This window comes from Cyprinus carpio, chromosome B5 (genome assembly GCF_018340385.1).
Source record: "Cyprinus carpio isolate SPL01 chromosome B5, ASM1834038v1, whole genome shotgun sequence".
Lineage (NCBI taxonomy): Eukaryota > Metazoa > Chordata > Actinopteri > Cypriniformes > Cyprinidae > Cyprinus > Cyprinus carpio.
The window spans coordinates 2528336-2551533 of NC_056601.1; the positions used below are offsets into that span (position 1 = coordinate 2528336).

Consider the following 23198-nt stretch of genomic DNA (forward strand, 5'->3'; position numbering starts at 1 on the left):
CCAAAGGGTTTTCTCACCCTAAATGGAGGTGAAGTTCCATTAGCAGCTTGCACTGGCATAAAAGGGCACTCATGCTAAAAATAGGGCCCATTGAGGGAATAGAGCAGTCTCTTTGGACAGTGATCTGCCATTAAGACTGAATGACTGTTTCATTAGATGGATTCTGAGGGAACTAACTCACTAATCATCAGATTCATGCACTAATGCGTGAGATCTGGAGTCTGTAAGTAGAGAGTACTGCACTCATAAATCTCCCTCAGTGACAATGTGATCACAGGCATGTTAAAATACTGTGTGTAAGTGCCCGTTTCAGCTCTCGACGCATGCTGACGTACCCTGCTATGATATCTACTCATGTTAGATCTTGCCTTGAGGGGCTGAGACGACTTTGCAATTTCCAAATTTTCCTGAAATACTGCATTTGAGGTGAACCCGAACTGACAAAAATGCATAAAAATGAATACAAGACATGTTGGACAGAGTGCACTGGAATGTGTCTTAAAACACTTAAATAATAAAATAAAGCCATGCAGAATGGGAAAAAATAAGAAAAAAAAACTCACAAATTCACAAAAAGATTTTGTTTTGGTTTTGTTTGTTTTCACATTAAATTACAGCACTGGCACAGAATAATAAGCTTTAAAAACCCCTGACAACTACTTGTCCAATTGCTGTCCCCTATGTCTGTGTGCTAAAGTTTTAACACATCGTCTTGTCCTTGCTGACTGTTTTATTCACGCGCCTGCCCCCTCGCTCTGTCCCCCAACCTCTTACAGAGAACTCTCTCTTTTCAAAGACAGACTCGCTGAGCTCAGCATTTGTGTCACACATGCTACGTTACACCACACAAAATGGAAGAATATTTTAACTAGGTGCCCTGAGAGTAATAAACACTTCTTCAGTTGTCTTTGTTTTAGGTTTTGTACCGTTTAATAAAATATTATGATTAATTCCTTTGCACTATTTCATTATCATCTTCTTTTCCCAAAGCCAATAATTAGCAAAAAAAGAAGAAAAATAAGTAGACTTGTGGTTATATAAAAACAGATCACAAAGCCTAGACAAGCAGCATGCATGTGACTCACTAACAAACTGTTACTACTCCAGACGATTGTACTGATGAGCAGTACACAATAATGCGCAGATGCTCAGCTTACATGCACCATGGTGTACGCAATGGGTTTGAAACCCATGCCAGTCAACAATTCTGATTACATGCAGCCTGGTTTCCTGTTAGCCTCTCTAATGCACAACTAACTCGGAATAAAGGGTTGGGAGGACACTTAATATTATACTGTTCAGCTCTTCCTGGCAGAATTAAATAGTAAACTGAATTCTGTCTCTTCCAATTGGTCATAATGAGAAGCTTTTAACAAAAACTAGGGCTAACTCAAAGCAAAAATCAACGTACAAAGTAGATATGTAAAACAACACATTAGCATGTTCCTACTCAAGTCAAAGCGCAATGACACACAAAAAATTTTTGATAGGTACATGTGACGAGTGGGGCGGGGCCGAGAGCCGTGGGAACGGAGCGAGGCCGGTGGAGTGATTGGGAAATGAGCGACACCTGCTCCACTCGCCGGTCTCGAGTCCCACGGAGGAGATCGGGAGGATACAAAAGAGGAGCGACGACAGTGAAGGACGAGAGAGGACCAGGCCTGGGCTTTATTTTGTGGTTTGGTTTTTATTTGTGCGCGGCAGTCGCCAGTGAGGGGCTGTCGTGCTGTTTGGTATTTATTTTGTCATTATAGTTTTATTTGAGTGTTCGCCGGTTCCCGCCTCCTTCTTCCCGTCATTATGGAGTTTTTATTATTACAGTACAAAAATACAATGTTTGAAGGACACAGATTATGGACTGGCATTCATCCAGAATCAACCAAGGTTTATTTGAAGACAAATAGATAGTTTCAGATTAGGCTTAGGACTCACCAACATCTAAACTGTGTATTTGTGTACATCAGAAAAATAATGGTACAAAAGCTGTCACTAGGGCAGTACCCTTTCAAAACTCTTTATACCTCATATACCTCAAGGGTGCATGTTAGTAACCTAAATGGTACATATTGGTAACTTTTTGAAAGAGTACTGCACTAGTAACAACCTTTGTACAATTTTTTTCTGAGAGTTTCTCCGTTGCCATCCCCTGCATTATTTTCAAATCTATTTTTCATGACCAAAAACACAAGGCAGTTTTTCAGCAATCCTTGGCACTGTAAGCTCTGTTTAACTGACAGAAACACAAGATCAAGAGAAAGCGAGGCACAAGCATGTGCGTACGTGTGTTCCAAGTTCGCACAACATGCAACTTTGCAAAAGTCAAGGTTTATGATGTATGCATTTACAAACGGATTGATTAAGCCTCCCAAATCAAAGCATCCCTGGGGTGGCAGATCGATCTAACAGCCTGTTTGGTGTGCGTCTTCCCTCTCCTGTCCAAAGGAGTTTATTTTTGAAAAATGAAAAGACTCTTTTATTCTCCGCTGGATGGAGCAGCGAGAAGAGAGATTTGTAGCGCACTCACACACTCGGTAGGCTGTGCTGAGAATACGCCTACACATGCAAAGAGGCGAACGGCAGAGGGGGAAAGAAGGAAAGAATTAAAAAAGAAGAATATGGGCGACTTAGGTGAAGAAAAGAGAAAAAAACTGGTTGGAGAAGGTAAGGAACAATGGTTAAAGGTATCGAGGTGAGAAAACAAGTGGAAAATCCTGAAATGGATGAGCGTGAAAAGAGGCTAAAGCGGAGGAAGAGGACACATCTAATCTGGCTTCCAACAACTGTTTAAACATTATCTGTATGTTGACTCAGTAGGTGTCAGTATGAGCACAAGGGTCCAGCTCAGTCCTCAAAAGACATCTCATTGGCCAGCACTTCAGGAGGCATGAAGCAGGCAGCAAGTGATTGCACAGGCTGCCTGAGACCCAGGAGAGGTTTGTGGGTCCAAAAAACCACTGGACAATGGCCATTTTTTGCGTGCTGCCTTTTGCTCTCAAGGGACTTGTCCAAAAAACACCATCTGAGAGCCTCTCTGGTCCGGCCAACCGCGCACGCCTGCCAAACGGTGCATTCTGCACAACATGTACCAAGACGACGAGAGAGATGGCAAGAGAAAGAGAGCGTTACTCACAGGGCATGATATTACAATTGCCTGCTGGAGAAAATGTCTTTGTGAACAGTGCTTATGGAGCAATTTAAATGTACATTGGGTCAGACTTTTGCGTAGGATAAACCGATCAGGATGTTATTTACTGCCAAGGAGTGCAGCAATAGAGCGTCTCTCCACTTATTAACACCCCCGCACCATGATAGGCTTGCTCCTTGCTCATTCTGAGCAGAAAGACCCTAGCTAAGTAATAACGCTTTCTAAGAATCAACCAGCCGAATCTATCGCACTGGAACTTTTCCAGACATTGGCTGCTGGTTACATAGTATGTTATGAATCTTGATCTACACAACTGGATTGATAACTATAGACATATTACATATGTCAGCACCAACTTTTTAATCTGCACAGCTCTAATTTCATAGCAAAAAATGTCAGAAAGTGCAGTCCTGAAATTTTACTAAAGTTTAAAGGTTTTTTTCCCCATCTGGCTTATGCCTGTGTATGTGTGCGTGTTCACTCTGCTCTGATTTCATGCCGGGTGCTAGCAAGGTGAGACCAGGACATCCTACAACTGCTGACAAGAATATTACATCATTACCACTTTCACAAATGCATGCTCAAAAATACTCTCACACAAACACATTTGAGATGTTTACTTCACACTTCAGTGGTCAAAAGTGAGAGGTTTAAAATGCATGCTGAAATTTAAGCCAAATTAAGTCAGTCGTGTGAGATAAAGATGCAAACATAAACAAATTTTCACATAAATATAGCTGTATTGTCTTCATCTTCTGAAAGTCTGATGTACTAATCAGCGTTTGTTACTCACAGTTTGGTTGACCCTTGTCAGATGCTTTATTGCCATCTGCAAGCAGGTCAGGCGACTTCATTCATCATCATGCTCAAAAACAAACATTCATTTATCTTTTGCTGTTTATAATTTATCAGTTAACTATTCAACAACATTTTGAGTTGGGTTCAATTTTAGTTTTTTTCAGTTACTTTGTGTTATCTTAAAAATATATGTTCTCAGAAAAAAAATGTTAACCATGTAAAGAGATTTGCCAATCATCAGAGCCCATGTACACTCTCTGAAATAAAGGTACAAAAGCTGTCACTGGGGCGGTACCTTTTCAGAAGGTATACATTTGTTCCTATTAGGTTCTTATATACACTTTAAGTACTAATATGTACCTTTAAGGTACCAAAATGAACCCTTTAGGTACAAACATGCACCTTTTGAAGAGGTACTGCCCCAGGGACAGCTTTTGTACCTTTTTTTCGTAGAGTGTATAGATCTTGAATATATAGTAGTAAAAAAAGCCTATTCATTTTAATTGTTAGAGACCGGTAAATTGTCATTAAAAAAAAATTACCACTGTTTTTTGGCAATTTCGTTAACATTATATATGGATGTTGAGGGTGGTGGGGGGGGGTAAAATACTACAAAAGTGTATGAATAAAACACACAGCCACACATTCAGTACGTAGACTGGCCTGCTTCCCTTTGGGGCCCAGAAACCAGATGTAGTTCACTCGTAATACTACTAAAATACAGCTCTGACTAACAGAAGACTACCCCTCCCTCCCTGTTTGTCTTTCTCTTCCTGTCATTCTCATGTGTGATCGTGTCCCCTCCTGTTAAACTCTCTTTCTTTGCTTTCTGTCCTTCTCTGTGTCTCTGCTGGGATTTCACAGAGTCAAATTCAATCAAGGTTAACGTTCGTCTGCATTCAACTCTTGGATCTCCTCTCAGAAAAGCTAAGACTCAAACGAGGACGGCGTCTCTCACCTGGGATGTGAGAGAATACGTCAGGACTCGCAGGTAGGGATTTGAGGCGCACCGAATTCACGGCTGTGTGTAACGGACCAAAGCGGGTTCCAAAGACTGAGCAGATTTTCACAGTGAAAGACTCCTCAGACTTTTTGCGAGAATGCTTTTAACCCCTGATACACAGCTTTACAAAAATACCTCAGGCGGTGAGTTGTCACACAGGAAGTTCAGCATTCAACTCTTTGTAAACAAGACTTGAGAGAGTGATGCTGCGACCTCTCAGCTGTGATGGCTTTCACAGACAGAAAAAGGTCAAAAGGTGTGAGAACACATAAGCCGACAGAATTTGGTCTCCCTGAAGATGGATAAAAGTATATCCAGGTAAATGAGCAGATGATAATGTTTGCATGGATCACTGAACACTGCGAGCTCGAGGTCTGATCAGGTCCACTTTGCTACTAATGCTTTGCTGCATCTGAACTTGGAAACAGATGTCAAATAAGGACTGTCTTCACTTTTGTTCCTGTATCAAAGAGACTGCAGCCTTTAATGGCACACAAATCCAGACAAATACTGTTTTTCAAATGACTGCTTTTAGACATTCTTTTGCTTTTAGACCTGCTTTCATGAACAAGGTGGCACCAACAAGTCTTGATCTGAGCAAACCATTGGGTAAAGCGTGGCCTGATTTAAGCGATAAAGGAAAAGTTCACTCAAAGATGAAAAATCTGTCATTTACTCACATTCATGTCCCTCCAAACCCATACAACTTACTTTCTTCTGAAGAAGACAAAAGTATTTGTTTCCATGAACAGAATTAGTAAGTTTATGTTGAGCAGACTCAAAAGTATAACTTTAGAAAATCATATAAATTAATAAGCCTTTGGATTCATACAAAAGAACTGCTCTCCTACGCATTTCAGGTAGTTTCAGACATGCTGTTTTCAACACAGCTGACTACATATGAAAATGCCACTAGTTTAAAATAACACTTGACTGTGCTGAGATATTTATAAGGGATAGTTCACCTAAAGATCAAAATACTGTCATTATTTACTCGCCATCATGTTGTTCCCTAGTCTCACGTAGCCAGACCTTTAGACTAATCGATAGAAAGTCTGGGAAACTTGGGCGCTTTGAACATCCAAGGAAGGCCCAAGAGGTCATAAGACTGACAGGTAAAGCAACCAATTACGTTTAGTTTTGTGCCACATCATGTTTAGGAGCGTGGAAATGTCCCCACAATAACAGACCAGTGTGTAAAACTCTTCAGTATATTTTAAAGATTCTAAATTTCAAATACTTTTGACAATCCAGCATTTAGTTGATTCTGATAAGCACTTATCATCACAGCTGTAAACATGACGGCTTTCTTCTTCTGTGAGGGGGTTTGGCATCACAGCATCTGTGTTTCTAGGTGGAACGTTTAAGAATGTGACACACACATCTTTTGGAAATCCTGCATGATTCAACCAATCAGATGACGATTTCAAAACGTGTTTCCAATTTTGTGTGCAGTATGCGTCAGAAGTTCAGCCAACAGACTGTGGACGAGACGTCTGAGGCTGAAGGCTGTTGAGCGTGATGCGAAAAAGCAAGACGAATTGCTGATGAACGGTGCTTTCACACCAAGCGCCAACTGAGTGATAGCTTTCTGATAATTCACTCCTGCCTGCTAGGTGGCACTGACAAGCAGTGCATTTTTCATAATATGCTTTCACACTGAGTGCAAAACGACTGTTAGCTTTCTGCTAATTTAAGGTTTATAGATTTTTGTTGTAGACTGGAGTCACAAACTATCTATAATCCTTACAAGAATACATCTTAAAATAAAAAGAGAGGTACAATTAGCATCAAGCTACATTTGAAAATGTATGTGATTGTTTATGTTTTTGCTTAAAACCCACTTTAACCCATCATCGAGTGCTTGTAATAACTTACGAGCGAGATCTAAAGTGGATATTTATTCTATTATAGGCAACCTAGGGCTGTCAAAAAAAAAAAAAATTTTTGAATATTCCTCAAATTTAAAATTAAAATTCAAAATATTGTGGAAAAAGAGAACATCAATGCAGAGAAGATCTTGTTTACGTCAAAACTGAAACCAAGCCGTTTACACAGATCGCATATTTCACACATTTTCTAGAGGGACATCTATCATCGTTGCACTCGCGTCTCGCAAAAGTGAGACACATTTTTAGAAAGCCATGTAAAATGAATGTAAGTTCAACTTTTTAAAAACATATCTCGAGACTTTATTTGAGGGATTTTTTCCCCATTCTACTGCATCTCATGTTTTTAAATGAAAAATGTACTCTGTGTGATTGGCTTCATGATGCTGTTTGTTTATAGCTGTTTAAGCAACTTAATTATAATTGATTCATAAAAATTATTTTAAACATTATGCACTTTTTTCACAGATAGTCATGTTTTCTTAAGCTTTAAATAAACGTGTATTAGTAATATTTTTCTCGATGCGACCTCTTGTGGCCTCAGGAGAGAAGCCAAAAGCTTTTCTTCACCCTAACTGAAATTATGCATTTTAAATTTCAATATAATTCGAATTTTGATAATATTTAGGTACAAAATTCGAATTTAGTTTTTCAGCCATTTTGACAGCCCTAAGGCAGACATGCGCTCTATGTATGTTTTATAATGGATTGAATGCAAGCTGCTTCTTATTTGTCATAAACATTCTTTATTGTCATAAAAATATCATGAGCGGCATAAAACACAGAAAATATATCATCATAATCATGTATATTTGCTTTATATTTTATGTATAGAAAAAATGTTCTCTCCTTTTTTCATTTGAAATGGCAGGAGATATTATCCCATGATTGACAGGTCTTGAATGAACACACTCTACTCTTAACACTTGCACACATGGAAGAAAACGGACAGTGCTTTTCAGATCACATTCAGTGGAGAATTAATAGAAATTATATTCTGTATTTAAAGAACGTATGAGAATAAATCTGTTCTCAGATACCAGTGATAATAAGAATGCATCATCTTCTCTCTCAGAATACTCTTCTTGTTCTTTGTTTACACTGTTTTTGGAAACAGCGCCACCACTCTCACTCTTTTGTGCAACATCAGCTGCTCCGAGTGTGTGATCTTAGCTCAAATCTAATTGGATGGACCATTTCGCCAGAGCAATAGGGAAGAAAATAGACACACAGGACAAAAAAAAAAAAAAACATTGCTTTTTTTTCATGCAGCGATTGATTGCACCTGGTGTGAATAGCTCCATAGGGATCTAGTGTTTCAATTCGAAAGCGTCATAGTGCCGAACATTCACACCGAATTTTCACGTTGAGTGTGAAAAGGCCTTGAGACTACAAACCTGCTGACTTCTGTTGAACATAAGATAATATTTTGAGAAACAGCTCATGTTTTTTTGTCTATATAATGGATGTGAATGGTAATTAAACATTTTCACTACCAGCATTTTTCAAAATATCTTTAACTGAAGAAGAAAGCAAGTCATATAGGTTTTGAACAACATGAAGGTGAGTAAATTTTTAGATTTTTATACTTAGATTTATACTTAGATTTTTGGGTTAACTATCCCTTTCAAGGTGTTGTTAGCTAATAGTTAACTTTGGCATTATTAAATCTTAATATGTCTAAAAACAATTGTTCAACAAACAAAATTAAAAAAAAAAAACAATCTGATGTCCCTGTATGCAAAAGATCACCCAAGACATTATACTAAACTTCTTTTGTGTTCCATGGAAGTCACATGGGTTTAAGTAAATGATAACAGAATTTTAATTTTCAGATAAGCTATTCCTTTAAGAACAGTTTCTCTGCATTGATTCCTGTGGTAGTATATGAAAAAAGACACATGGATGCTGAAAATGAATATGAATGTGAATATTTAAATGCAAAAGAATATAAGCAGTCATCAGGGCCCTTGCAAGTTAAGCTCCAAATCTCAAAAAAAAAAAGTGCTTACTCACCCAGGCTAAACTGCACTTCCCACAATTCTCTGATGTGTTTTTAATTTGACTGCTGCTCCAAATAGCTGAGGCACCACATTACGCAAGAACAAAAATATAAAAGAGGAAAAGAACATGAAAAGAATTCTGTGAACAGAATAACAGGCACATTAGCGCTGTGCTTCCTCATCACAGCATGGCTAAGCTTTGGGAGAGCAGGAGAGATTGAATTTGGGATTGACTGTGTTTTCTTTTTCCGGGGAAACGTTCAACTCACTCTCTGTTGCCTCCGAAGCCATTATGCTGATATTCATGCTATTTATTCCCCTGCCTGGTAACAGCTCTCAGAGGAGCCATGTTGGTCTTCGTAAAAATGAAGTGCTTTTGTCTGTTTATTGACCGTTTTAATAAAAACTCAAATTTAAAGGAGTACTACTGACACATAATCTTAGCCCACTGATTCTCTCTCTGACTCATAGTACTCTCTCTCTTTCACACAGACAACACTTAGCCTGTCTGGCCCGGTTATACCCTTTGGCAAATGTACGAACACACATGCACACACAAACTCACACCAATCTGATCTAATCCAAATGGAGTGGTGAGGATTTCTAACCTCTGATAATGAATGTAATTTCATTTTTATCCCAGGGACCTTCCCTAAGCTGTGCCTGAGTGCCTGAGCTAGGTTGATGTATCTGTCTCTTTCACACATATGCACACATGCACACACACACACACACACACACAGGATGCCATGGACTTTCTTAGCACTGGGACCAATCAGTACTAGTGGCAAACCAATGTGCGTATATATATATATATATATATATATATATATATATATATAGTTTAATTCCATTATATCACATGGAATTGATCATGGGATAGATAACTAGAAATTGCACAAGCTTCAGTCTGGATCCAGCCTCTTATGTAGATCTGACATGACCCTTCCAAGGACCTCAGATAACATACAAAAACTACCAAATTTTCCAATACATTTGATCACAATGTATAATCGTTGCTGTTAATGGTGTTCACCGTTTGTTTGAATGCACTGTTATGCTGATGATACTCAACTATATATCTCAACAAGACCAGGTGAAACTTCTAAATTATCTAAGCTAATAGAGTGTGTTAAAAATGTAAAAGATTGGATGACCAATAATTTTCTCCTATTAAATTCAGATAAGACAGAGATATTACTTATTGGACCAGAAAACATTACACAGAATCTTGTAGATTACAATTTGCAACTAGACGGATGTACTGTTACTTCCTCTACTGTAAAAAAATCTGGGTGTTATATTAGACAGTAACTTGTCTTTTGAAAATCATATTTCCCATGTTACAAAAACAGCATTCTTCCATCTTAGAAACATTGCCAAGCTACGAAACATGTTACCTGTTCCTGATGCAGAAAAGCTAGTTCATGCATTCATGACCTCTAGACTGGACTATTGTAATGCACTGCTAGGTGGTTGTCCTGCATCCTCAATAAACAAGCTACAGGTAGTCCAAAATGCAGCAGCTAGGGTCCTTACCAGGTCGAGAAAATATGATCATATTATCCCAATACTACAGTCTCTGCACTGGCTACCTATTAAGTTCCGTATCAGTTACAAAATATTATTACTTACTTATAAGGCCCTTAATTGCTTAGCTCCTGCGTACCTAACTAGTCTTCTACCACGCTACAACCCATCACGCTCCCTAAGGTCACAAAACGCTGGACTTTTGATAGTACCTAGGATAGCAAAGTCCACTAAAGGAGGTAGAGCTTTTTCGCAATTTGGCTCCCAAACTCTGGAATAGCCTTCCTGATAACATTCGGGGCTCAGACACACTCTCTCTGTTTAAATCTAGATTAAAAACACACCTCTTTGGCCAAGCATTCAAATAATGCATCTCATAATTTTGGACTGCAGTTATATCTGATCAAATGTGCATTATTATTCTTTAGCTTGGGTTAAACAAATTAATTTTACTTGGCTGGAACAGCAGCTACGCTAATTATGTCTCTATGGCCCCATTTACACTGCATGGTTCAAGTGACCCAATTCCGATTTTTTCCGCTCATGTGGCACAGTTTGGATATGACCGGTGAACATGTAAGCAAGAAAAAACCGCATGGATTCCGATTTTCTCAGATCGGATTCAGGCCTCATTCATATGTTGTAATAAATCGGATATGAATCGGATACGTGCATTTGCGTGTGCCATGTAAGCAGACAAATCGGATATTCCCCAGTAAATGCGAGTCGTACGTCATTAAAAAAGTGACGTCAACTCAGGTGGACGCCACCAACTGAGATCACATGACTTATTATAGGCGTGATAGAGGACGAAGGATACACACAGTGGAGCAATGCCAAGGTTTCATGTCTTTTAAGTCTTTGGGGAGAAGAGACAGTGCAGGCAAAAATGCAGGGTTGTTACAGAAATAAATCCGTGTTTGAAGACATTTCACGAGATATGGGGAGGCACGGTTTAAGCGCCGCGCCGTACGAGACCAATGTTTTGCTGATTTTTTTGTTGACTTTTCAAAATATTGTGGAAAGCAAAACACTGTATAATATTATTTGCATCTGCATCCATTGTATTTCGTGCTGTTTTACTTCCTTTTCCGGGTCAGAACGCCTAAGTTTGGTAGTTTCAGCAGTGTATAGTGTAAATGCAAAAATCGGATACGGGTCACTTTTAAAAGATGATGTAAGCGGGGTCGTCAAAAAAATCGGATATAGTCAGAAAATCGGATTTGGGCATCAAGACCTGCAGTGTAAATGCAGCCTATTTGTTTCTCTGCTTTGCCTAGGATTTACACAAGCTCCAGTCTGGATCCAGAACACCTGAGAAGAGATGATGCCAACCCCTCAGAGGACCTCAGATGATGCTAACCCAGAGACAACATACAGAACTACCACATTTTGCTATAAGTTTGATTGCATAATTGCTTTAATAGTGTTAATCGTCTGTTTGTTTACGTCTTTTTATTAATTTTTCTGAACATTTCTGCCATATGCACATGAACTGACAGTCACCACTGATAAGCTACTACTAAATATTGTAGAAACTTAATTTTCTGTAAAGTTGCTTTGTAATGATTTGTATCGTAAAAAGCGCTATACAAATAAACTTGAATTGAATTGAATTGAATTAACTAACGGCATGATTTTTATTGTACATTTCTACCATATGGACAACACCTTTACATAATCACTACTGAAAACTACTCCTAAATGTAATGAAGAAACTTTCTTTCTCTGTGAAGCTGCTTTGCAACAAAAAGCGCTATACAAATAAACGTGAATTGCTTTGAGAGTCTGTGCTCTTACAGTCTACTGGTTCTGTAAAGTGAGATGCGTGTGTAGGCAGATGAGGGAGGAAATACAGAAAAACTCTCAGTCCCTGAGCCCTCCCGGGTTCCAGACAATGCTGTTTTTAGTAAGAGAACCAGAATATATTGCATATCTTGAAATTTAAGCAACTTGGTTTGGCTCAATGACCTAGAAGGAAACAAAACTTGCACACAATGCAAAAACCATGAGGCATGTGTTTATTAGGGCTGCCTGCCAAGGCAGGAATCACTATTACTATTGCATATATTTATGTTTGTTCAAAACCCCTATTGTATTAAACTGCACTGTTTGTGCTGCTGATATGAATGATACCTCGAAAATAGTGCAGCTAGCTGAGAAGTGTGCTATTCTAAGGAATAAGACCTATAATTTCCACTTGGAAGATGATAAAACACGTGGAAAAAAATCATTAGACTTGCACTGAAGGAGGGACTTGAGCTATATCTAGGGATATATCCAGAATATCAGAGACTTGCAAGTGGGCTGTTTTGACTTGCGCCAGTAAGCAACCACCTAGCAACCGTACAGCAGTGCTCTGCCAACCACCCAGAACACACTAGCATCATGCCGCCAATTTCAGAACTGGAAGACAGCACTAACATTCTGTACAAAAAAAGATAGTCAGTTCTATTTTAGTCCTTTGCCGATGAGAGATAGGACAAGCTGGACTTGAACTTGCGTTGCTCACATGAAAACCACAGCTCTGACCTTTTGTACTTTTTAATGACGTCAACAGATAAAAAGACAATGAATGATTAAATTAGATGAGGTTTGGGTTGAAAGAAAGGTTAGGAGGCTGAGGAAGAAACTGATGCCTTCCATTCTTTCTCTATCACTCTGTAAATAGAGAAGCTTGCCAGGCCACATTAGCACTCTCTCCAGTATCAGATTAGCATGAAGGCAAATTACTCACAAACACACTTTTCAGCAGAATTCAGGTACAAAGAGAAGGATATTGGACAGAAGAACTGGGCATGGATGAGGTGATTAGAGTCCTCTGACTTGTCTTAAGTTACCTCTCTCACACTCTTAATGTTCAGTGCATTGTTCTACTGTGATTATATGGTTGGGAGTTTGGGGACGCAAAGCTACTTTAGACAATTACACACTCACTGAATATTGAAAGTAGTACAAGCGCTCTCTGTCTCCCTCAGACACACACACAGAAAACCTCACTTTCATACTCACACACTTACTGTCACTTTCAACAGGGAATGCCCACATCATTTAGACTTCTTCCAATGCTCTACATACAGAAATCCATGTGGATGGCAAAATATACATCTCTTTCTTCTACTCACAGCCTCTAACCTTCCCACACATCTAAAAAACACAAACCCATCCTGTTAGATACAAACTAACGTGAGAATCTGTGTGTATGCATGCATGTAGTTCTTTCAGAACAGTTTGGAAAGAAACTTGGCTTACTTTAAACCTGCTAAGTACAGAATGCGAGAACTATTTTACCAATGATGAGAGATGGTGAAAAAGAAAAACCAGAGAGGATGATTCTCCTCTTCTTGTAAAAGCTTCAGGGCGGAGAGCGGCAGCTCAAAACTAAAAGATTTTGACTCTGATCTATAGAGACATGAACGAGTCCTGAACAATGATTTTCTCTCTTTCTCAATTTCCCTCACTCTCTTTTCCCTCCCTCTTGAGAGAGACCCATACAGGCTGATCTTCAATCTAGCCGTCTGCTTGTAGTGATACTTACAGGTTAAGCCCTGGGCTAAACTTCACTCCACCGCACAGTTCCTGGACGTCCTTTCTGCTCTAACAAGAGAGAACAGGTTTAACAGAGAGGGAAGATCAGAGACAGAAAGAAGACAGTGAGCGAAATTTAGTGAGAGTGCATGCCAGAGAGCTGTATGACAGCACAAAGACAAGTAGAGAGGGAGAAGGAGGGATGCAAAAACGGAGGCAGGTGGAAAAAGAGAAGCAAGCAGAAGAGGAAAGGCACACATTGCATTTGACTGCAAGTGGAACTCGGTGGTAATAAAACCAACTCTCCTTTCCGGCTTTCTCACTCTTTCTCTCTTTGTACCATCCTTAATTACCTCTCTGAGGAATGGCAAACGAGTAAACAGCACTTAAACAGCCAGCTGGGAGAAACAGAGAGAGATATGGAGAGCGGAAAGAACTCGGAGCAGTTTAACAGCGCGTGGATGTCGGAGTCCGTAAGCGTGTGGTGACATTACAGAGACACAAACGGCCAAAAACAAAACATCAGCACAACAATAAAAGCTCACTTTTAATAGGAGCCAAATAGGTTTTGCTATTGTCAAAGCCCTTTTTATATCTAAGGACATTGGTGGCAGATGGATGAAAATGTTGATATAAATAACATAATGAAATTACTGTATGCAATTTAATACTAGAAAATATGACACTGAAATTACACACTATAAAATGTAATTAGATACAAAATGACAAATAATTAGTTAATTAACCAGACTGACTGATATGTGTGTGTGTGTGTATGTGTATATATATATATATATATATATATATACACACACAGCAAAAATAGATCATTAAATAATGTTATTTATTATTTTGATGGACACACAAATAAGTTTTGAATTTAGCCATTAATCAAATTTTCATTGTCATATGATCTTTCAGAAATTATCCCAGTATGCTGTTTTGGTCCTCAACAAATATGTATTATTATTATTATTATTATTATCATCATTATCATTTTTAGTGGTTATATTAGTAAGCAGTTTTGGTGCTCAAAATAATTATAGTATTATCAATGGTGAAAACAACTTTAAGATTCTTTGACAAACATTTGAATTTAATATTTAAAAATATTATATTAATATACTACCTAAAAGCAAGCTAGTTATAAGTAATCCAAGTTTGTTCTAAAAATGTGTGAGACTATCAGCTTGCCTCATGAATATTAATAAGGTGATGTAGAAAAGGCAGGTAAGTGGGCGCTAGCCATAGCAGAATTACTGCTTGAGCCTTCATTCAGTCATGCAACCGGTGCACACCAAGCTAAACAAACCTAATTATACAACACCACTCAAACAACCATCAATCATTTCACAAGGTGTATATTAAATGCTGCTTTGTACTTTTAAACAATTGCAGTCTATTTACTTGGCTATGTAACTAACTGGCTTCATACCGTCACTCCTAATGTGCTAGCAGACCCACTCAAAGCACTGGTACTTCAAAGATGTACCAACAGCAGAACTCTGAGTGAAAGCAAACATCACAGGTCTCTTCTACTGCACTTACGTAAAGTTCCCCAAAGATTACACCCCTTTCTGCCTCCTGAAGCAGAGGCTGGAGAAGAGAGAGCGGAGGAGAGAGGGAAAGGTAAGTGCTGTAGGTTTGTCTTATCAGGGGAAAGCAGGCGGGGATATCTCTGAGGCCTCGGGGTGAAGGGAAAAACGCTGCTGCCATTTCACCCACAGAAAGTGAGAGAGAGGGAGTGAGAAAGAGAAAGAGGGGGGCAAAGAGACAGATGGGTTGTGGCACACACAGGCAGCGCCCGCTGTACCCTCTCCAGTGCCCCTCTGCCATAATGAATAACATTATGGCTGCATGAAATGTCACCGGTCCCACCCCACACCCCCCCAATCCCACCTCTCAAGACGAATGGAGCCTCAAAATGTCAGATGTGCATCAATATCATTGTGAGCGTGTGTGTGTTTCCACGTGATGCAAGGACATAGGTGTTCGCAGAGGTGCATTATTATACACACACACACACACACACACAAGGATGTGACTGTCTCAGGGACTGGTAAAGTTAGTAAAAATGCCAAGAGTTTATCAGTAATTTCCATAGATGGCACAAATCACGTGATATCTCCATGATATTTAGGATCATCAGCTGCTCCATGAAACACTGTCTCAGTTTTATGTGTTCACAACATCAAAGGTCATTTTGGGGAAGATTATGTTGTGCTGCCAAACCCACAATATACTCTTATATGCGCTATACTGATCATTTTCTTAGTTCATTTTTTTGCAACACATCATGGCTCAACAAAAAGCATGACCCACTGCCGTGGGACCAGCTTGACAGAGCTGATAGAACTTGCACAGTAAAAAATGATACATAAAAGTAGCAAAAAAAAAAAAAAAAAACGGAAGTAGTGACAGATCCATCAGGATTTTGGATTGTGGAGAAGCAGGGTTTAAATGATTGGAGAAGTCACCAGAGAGAAGTCTGTTGTTTTCACCAGAAGACAGAGTTATGACATTTTGAATAAACATTAAGAAGTCAGTATTAATCATTCACAACATGCATTTAAAAAAGAAATACCCATTTTATGCAGATTAGGAAATAAAATTGTAAAAATACATATATTTTAGTGAACAAAACTTCAGCAAAAAAAAATAAAAAATACTGTATATATGAAGAGCAAATTAAAAAAATAAATAAATATATATATATATATATATATATATATATATATATATATATATATATATATATATATATATATATATATATATATATATATATATATATATATATATACCAATCAAAGAAATGTTTTATAAATGTTCAAAAATAATAAAAAATATATATTTTTTATGGAAGGGCTGAGAAAATGTCGACAGGGAAACAAAACCTGAACTTCTGGCAATTACATTCTATATGGTTTTCATAAATAAGTTGACATGACTTCATCTGCTTCTTGTATTCTAATTGGCTAAATGAAACTGTTTGTTTTCAATCAAAACTATTTCTTAGAACAAAACACAGAGCGGGTCGTTCATCTGGCCAACAACAGAGAGAAACGGAAATTGCCAATGAGAGTGTGAATCATTCAGAACATAATCTTGCACCATGCGGAATGTTAATTTGTTTCTTTCTATTTTAAGTTGTTCACCAAGGAAGCTTTTATGTTGTGAACAGAAGCATTATTTATCTATTACTGCATCGCAGACGTACAGAGAGCAGTGAGGTCACGCCAAGCAGACAGACCATCTGACAGAACTTATGCCAGGCAAAGTGATGAAGTGATCTAGTGCCAAGAAGAGCTGTACACATATACACACACAGCGCTGTGAGCGCTCCACCCAACTCTGAGCAAAGTCATTTAGGTCTTAACCGTGTGTGTGTGTGTGTGTGTGTGTATCATGGTGCCAAAACTCAGCAGGACAGGCAACATGTTGAGAAGTAATCACCAACTGAGGCCTGCGGTTAACGAGAGCCTCAATCCATCACACATACACACACGCACCTTAGTACAGCCACAGTAGAGGTCGGTGCCTTACAGACAACCATAGACACACACAAGCCTCATAAATATATAAAATCCCATACCTGAGACATTTCCCAGTCTCGGCTTCTGGCGCTTTAAAATGCTTTGCAGGCCACCACGCAAGTGCTCTCTAGAGGAACGGAAAATACACATGGAGCGGTCTTCACGGTGTTAGCTTTGACACTGCTGCTTGGAGGGCATCGTATTTTGTTATATTATTTTCACCCATCCTATTATACAGAGAGATGTTTTTCTTTCTGTGACAGAGTTGGCCTGAAAGGCTTATCCAGCGATCTCTCTACGGTAAAATAATTTGAGAAACATTTCATTTCCCTGAAAATGGAGCGGCTTCTTTATTGCCCTCAGAGCTTATATCTGATTACAGATTACAGATTTCATCCATCCTCCCTCGTTTCTGTCATCTCATTACTCGTTTTTCGCCTTCGCATCTCTTAAATAGATCATTGCTTATTTTATTTCTATTTCCTCTCACCCTATAACAGCTCATTATGCTTTTCTTTAGATGCTGTGCTTCACTCGACACCGTCATCTCTATCTGAGGTCATCAGTATGACAGAGTTCAGGTAAACACTGACAGAATCACACTTCCTCCCAATTTGCATAATGAGGCCTATTTGACTCTAATTATCCTAACAAGTAGCATCACCCCTAAGCCTCTCATCACCCTCTTAATGAGCGTTAATTATTCCATCTACACAAACAAGAGCCACCTCTAACACCTCCAGTATCCTCTTTTCCCCCTCCTTCGCTCTCCCTTCCTCACATCATCACAAGAGAAAGAACCGAGCTCAATCGATACAGAGAAAGAAAAAGAGAATGATAGCCAACTAGCAACACAAAAGTGCAACTCTAATTTCCAGAGGTGATACCATATGGCTACAATACATCCAAAAGAGAGCGTGAGACTATGTGGAGTCTAGCTGGTGATAATGGCAATTATTTCTCAGGAGTTCTGAGGGCATGTATGTGTTAAATGAACTGCTGGCTGAGAGTCCTTAATGACAGATAAATACCTTCCGGCAATCTGCAAATAGATAGTCAAATGGAGGCGAAAACAAGTTTTCTAGAAAACAAAAGAATAAAATAGAGATGTGCATAAATTCTTGAGTCATAAAACAATTTATTCATGCCTTCTTTATCAGTCCATCCAGTCTTGCTTTTGCTGCCAATTTGTATCACAGTCTGCCTTTCTTCTTCAGTCTGGCTTTGTATTTACCCACATGCCCTTCCCTAATGCAAAAATCTTCTTCACAAAGTCACAGGATGAGTGAGTGAATGAATTAATAAAAGTGAAGCAGGAGCCTGTGTGTGTGTTCTCACCGCTATACGCAAATTCCTAAAGTCCCACGGTACAGTCATGCTCCAATGATCTAATGATTTTTTCCCCCTCCTCTTCATTCTTCCTTTCTGAATCTGACTGAAATCAATTTGCTGAGATGAAAGTTTTCAATTTTATTACGTTTGCAAAATGGGAACTCGCTAACTGGTCTTTCTGCAGTTGTAATGGAAAATCATTTCGGTCTTAGCAAACTTCTTTCTCTCCGCCTCTGAGGGTTAGAAGTGACAGAATCGCATTTAAGTATTTCGTATGGGAACACAACAGAGGATTTCTAAGGAAACATTTACCCGAATAACAACTCTTCTTTGTTCGAGGTTATAGAGCATAAACAAATAAATAAATGAAAATAAATAGAGCCATCTTGGAAGCGGGGCTATCAAAACTGATGAATTTCATGCAGTCACTGCTCGGAAATCGAAAGGAGAAAAATAGACGGGGAAATGAAAGAAAAAGGGGGGCAGAAAGAAAAAAAGAAATCCTTCCTTTGGGAGTTTTACTGTCTTCCTCTGGGTCATTATCTCAATTAAAAACACAGAAGATAATGATCAGTCATTACTTTCACTCATCTGCCCCCCTCCCGTCCACTATCCCCCTTTTCTCTCTGGATGCCAATCTGTGGGGAAATATCTTCTTGATTACCCCTCTTTGGCTATGGATTATTAAAAGCACACACTCGCAGCTCTCCCACTTCTAGCTGTGAATCTCGAATTTAATCTGATGAATTTAAGAAACAAAGCAAAAATGCACTATTTATTGCTTTGCTAGAAAGTTTGTCAGCAAGAAAACCCACCAAGGGGGTGTGTGTCTGTGTGCATAAGCATGCCTGAATGCCTGCACGGCTGTGTGTGTTTGTATGAACGAGGAGAGAGAGAGAAACGAGCGAAAGAGATTTAGGCTTCACAGTCTCCCTGGAGCAAATCATCTCCCTGGTGTCAGCCAACCCTCAAACATATGGGCCCCTTGCTTGGCCTGGCTCGCAGACACGGCCAGTGCGTGTGTCAACGCGTGCATATGTGTGTGTGTGTGTGTGTGGCAGGGCAACTGTGTTTGACAGCCTGATAGTCTGACAGTTTTAATAACACCTCTGGTTTTGTTACAACTGTTCAGACCTGCGGTTGAGCCCTGAAACACACAGATATCTGCCCTCAGACGCCGAAGGGAGGGGAAGCTGAAGATGAGAGATATTTCACAGTCAGTTTTCACACAGCTAGGAAAATGAGCTCTAAGCCCTACTTGGAAGACGGTCCTTCGGCAAACATCCATCTGCTTTTGTCAATTAGGCTCCTAAAACTCCCTGAAGCAACAAAAACCTTTCATCTCACAGATTTATCGATGGCGTCATTGAGAACAGGTGCGTTTTCAGGCCTTCAATTGCAGACAAATTGCAAATTTGCTGTAACTCACTCACAGATCTGTCTCCTCAGTCATCAAACACTGGCACATCACACAGACACATGCACATTATAAGCTGTTTTCTGCTTCTTGCTTCCATTCCTCATATGCTGCAACATTCGAAAAGTCCATCCTACTGTATGTCAGCACTTCTGTAGTCTAAAAGAAATAGCATAAATAAATCAAACAACTGGCACTTTCATAAACATACTGACAGCCGCTAACCTGCAAACACTGCGCGGTTCTCTACAAACACAAATCTGCAAATATTCCTGTGGATATTGCACAGTTCACCGGACACAATTCCATGCATTCGAACCACATGCTGTCTGAACTTGAAAGTGATGTACTCTTTGCATGCAGTCCATTACACACAGCAATATGAGGCCACGTTTGCAGGGAAGGAGGCTGGGGAAAAAACAGTAATGATGATGATGACAATTTCAGTGCTTGATCAGCAAGTGCTGTCTCCAGAGTCAACATCTCTGATACCGTCCAAGCCCTGACACACTTGGACAAACTTGTCATCCCTCACGTTCTTCGACACATACTTTCTAATTTTGCAATCCCCCACACTTTCTGTCTGTCTCTATCTCACCCCCCACAGCCTAATTGTTTGTTTGTATGACATGTCCAGTTTCAGACTTGCTGGGATTGTGTAAGTAAAAATAGATGTGAAGGCCACTGTGGGTCCTCAGCTGGAGAGGATGAATAAAAACAGCACGCTACTGGGACACAAGTCTGCTCATTTCATCACTGTCTCTTGCTTCTGTGGACGGTAAAATAGGGTGCCTCACCTTTAGCACAGCAAATGTCTTTGTATGCATTCAATTCTCACTCAAATATAACAGTACTGTCCACATAAAGGCTAAAAAAAATGAAATGCATTTGTGTTACTCAGCACATCAGCTCATTTAACAAGCTATTATAAATTAATGACAGAAAGAGAAAATACTCCTGCGTAAAGAAATTAGTCTTCATTTGCACAGCAAGATGTTTTTGACGTTATTGAAGACCTTACGGATAATACTCTTATGTAAAAATTAAAAAATTAATTACAAACAGCTAATACATTGCACATCACGCTCTCTTTCTAAATGTCCGAGAATAAATGTGCTCGTGTCACTATCATAAAACTGTCGTTTCCACGCGATATTTCGTGCGGTACGCTTCAATCATCCCGTCTTGCCAGCTAACTACATGCATGCATAATTCATGATAAGACTGCAAAACAACAAGGTGAGAAACCAACATTTCTATTATTTATACGCTTGGCACAACAAAACCACACCGCTGCTGTCGCTGCGCGCCAGTCTCTTCCAACGACCAAACCGCACGAGCCACTAACCACAGAAGTGTGTGCATTCATCTATAAATATTTCAAGTGTAAATTAAGATGTTAAAATGGGTCAAGTGGAATAGGGAGCAGCCTGCACCAACTTTTTTTGCATTCGCGCTACAGCCGTGAAAGCATACTGACATTGGGCTTCATAACAAACATTTATTTGAATACATGGAGGATGCTTGTCATTTTTAGCATGCTCGCTAAATTTATTCTGCACGATTTTCCATCTCGCAACAAGTTTTGGATGTGCGTAAATGTTTCTTTACCTCCGTGGAGAGACGCGACGAGGAGCGCTTGCAGCAACGCCATCCGTGCAGCGATCATCTTTGGCTTTCTGGGTAGTAGTGTATTGTTCAAACACGACATTATGAATAGTCAAGTTTGAGAAGTTGTTGAATAAATAACATAATCCTGTGGAAAGTCATGTGATAATGAAAGTGGTTAGACGGCAGATTGGCGTTATTACGGTCCCCAAAAAATCCGCGTCCTTTAACTATCACCAAAATTCCGTTAGAAGCGAGAACCAAACGCTTCGCTAAAGTGATACAGCGTTATTAGAAGCCAGGGAAAGTCACTGTCATTGTTCCTCTGGCGCTATTACTCCTTCAGTACATAAAAGTTTAAAACAAGTGTAGAGGTCCAGACCGGCGGCGTTCTGAAGTTCCGCGCAGCAGAAGTTGGTGATGTTCTCCGCGCGTCCTATGAATCCGTCTCTTGGCGCAAGAGAACGCAAAAGCTCCGGCGGTCGCCGCTGACTCTCTCTGAAATGTTCCCATCGCTCCTGTGACGCTGCTTTTGCGTTAACATGCTTGCCTTTTATCTTCGCTTTCCCTAAATGAACTTACTCGCGTAGTTCTCCTGAGACAGAAAGGCCAACAGTCAAGCTGGTACTCCAGCTCTAAGAGTGGGAAGCTCGTGAAGAAGAGGCGAAATGAGTGGCATCTTGGCTAACCAATGGGGTTTTCCCAAAGAACAGGTGCAACTATAAAGACAGCCAATCACAAGCAAGGAAAACCCCTCATCCCTGCAACCAAAGAGGCTGATGGATTAACAAAAACACATTTTCATTGTACAAAACGCAATTTTTAGGTATATAAAGCTTTTACGCACAACATAAGCCTTCCAAGACTGGACAGTTTGAAATTTAGATGTTAAAGTAGATTTTTGGCTATACAAATATGACTTTGGTATAAATTAACATGCTGACAGACTTTAAATAAATTTACATTTTACCTACTGAAACAAAAAACATAATTTGACCAAAACTGCTTCGCTGATCTTAGCTGGTTTAAGATGGTCTCTCGACCAGCTTTAAAATGCTAAAATCCTCAAAAACCAGCCAACAAGCCAAAGTACAGACCATTAAACCTACTTGTGTTGGTTTAAGGTGTTTTCTTTTTCTACATCTTCCCTGTATATGCATTCCCTGGGAATCCAACCTATGACCTTGGCTACATAAAAATAAAGTACTTCAGGATATAATTTAAGTATGAGAAAAAGTCTATTTAGTGGGAACCTTTAGCATGAGTGAGTCTCTGATCAAATAGAGGAGCAACAGGGACCCCTAGTGAGGAATTAGTGAATAACCTGTCTCTGTGTGTGGTCTAAGTGGCACAAGCAATGCAAGATTTGAAATGACTTCCCACCTTCCTATTTTTCATGCATTTGATGT

The 23198-nt window shown here is 39.4% G+C and overlaps 1 protein-coding gene across 2 annotated transcripts in view; it reads right to left on the reverse strand.

The window, feature by feature from the left end:
- LOC109102714 (transmembrane protein 132C-like) overlaps positions 1 to 22440 on the reverse strand; it is a 190553-nt gene extending 168113 nt beyond the window's left edge. The window contains exon 1 of one of the 2 annotated variants that reach the window (XM_042723570.1): positions 21793 to 22440. In XM_042723570.1, coding sequence (XP_042579504.1) covers positions 21793 to 21892 — 100 coding nt within the window. In that variant the 5' untranslated portion in view covers positions 21893 to 22440. Of the gene's footprint in view, positions 1 to 17491; positions 19061 to 21792 lie in introns of those variants that run through there. The other variant, XM_042723571.1, reaches the window with a different exon arrangement.
- Between the last annotated feature and the right edge of the window lie 758 nt (positions 22441 to 23198).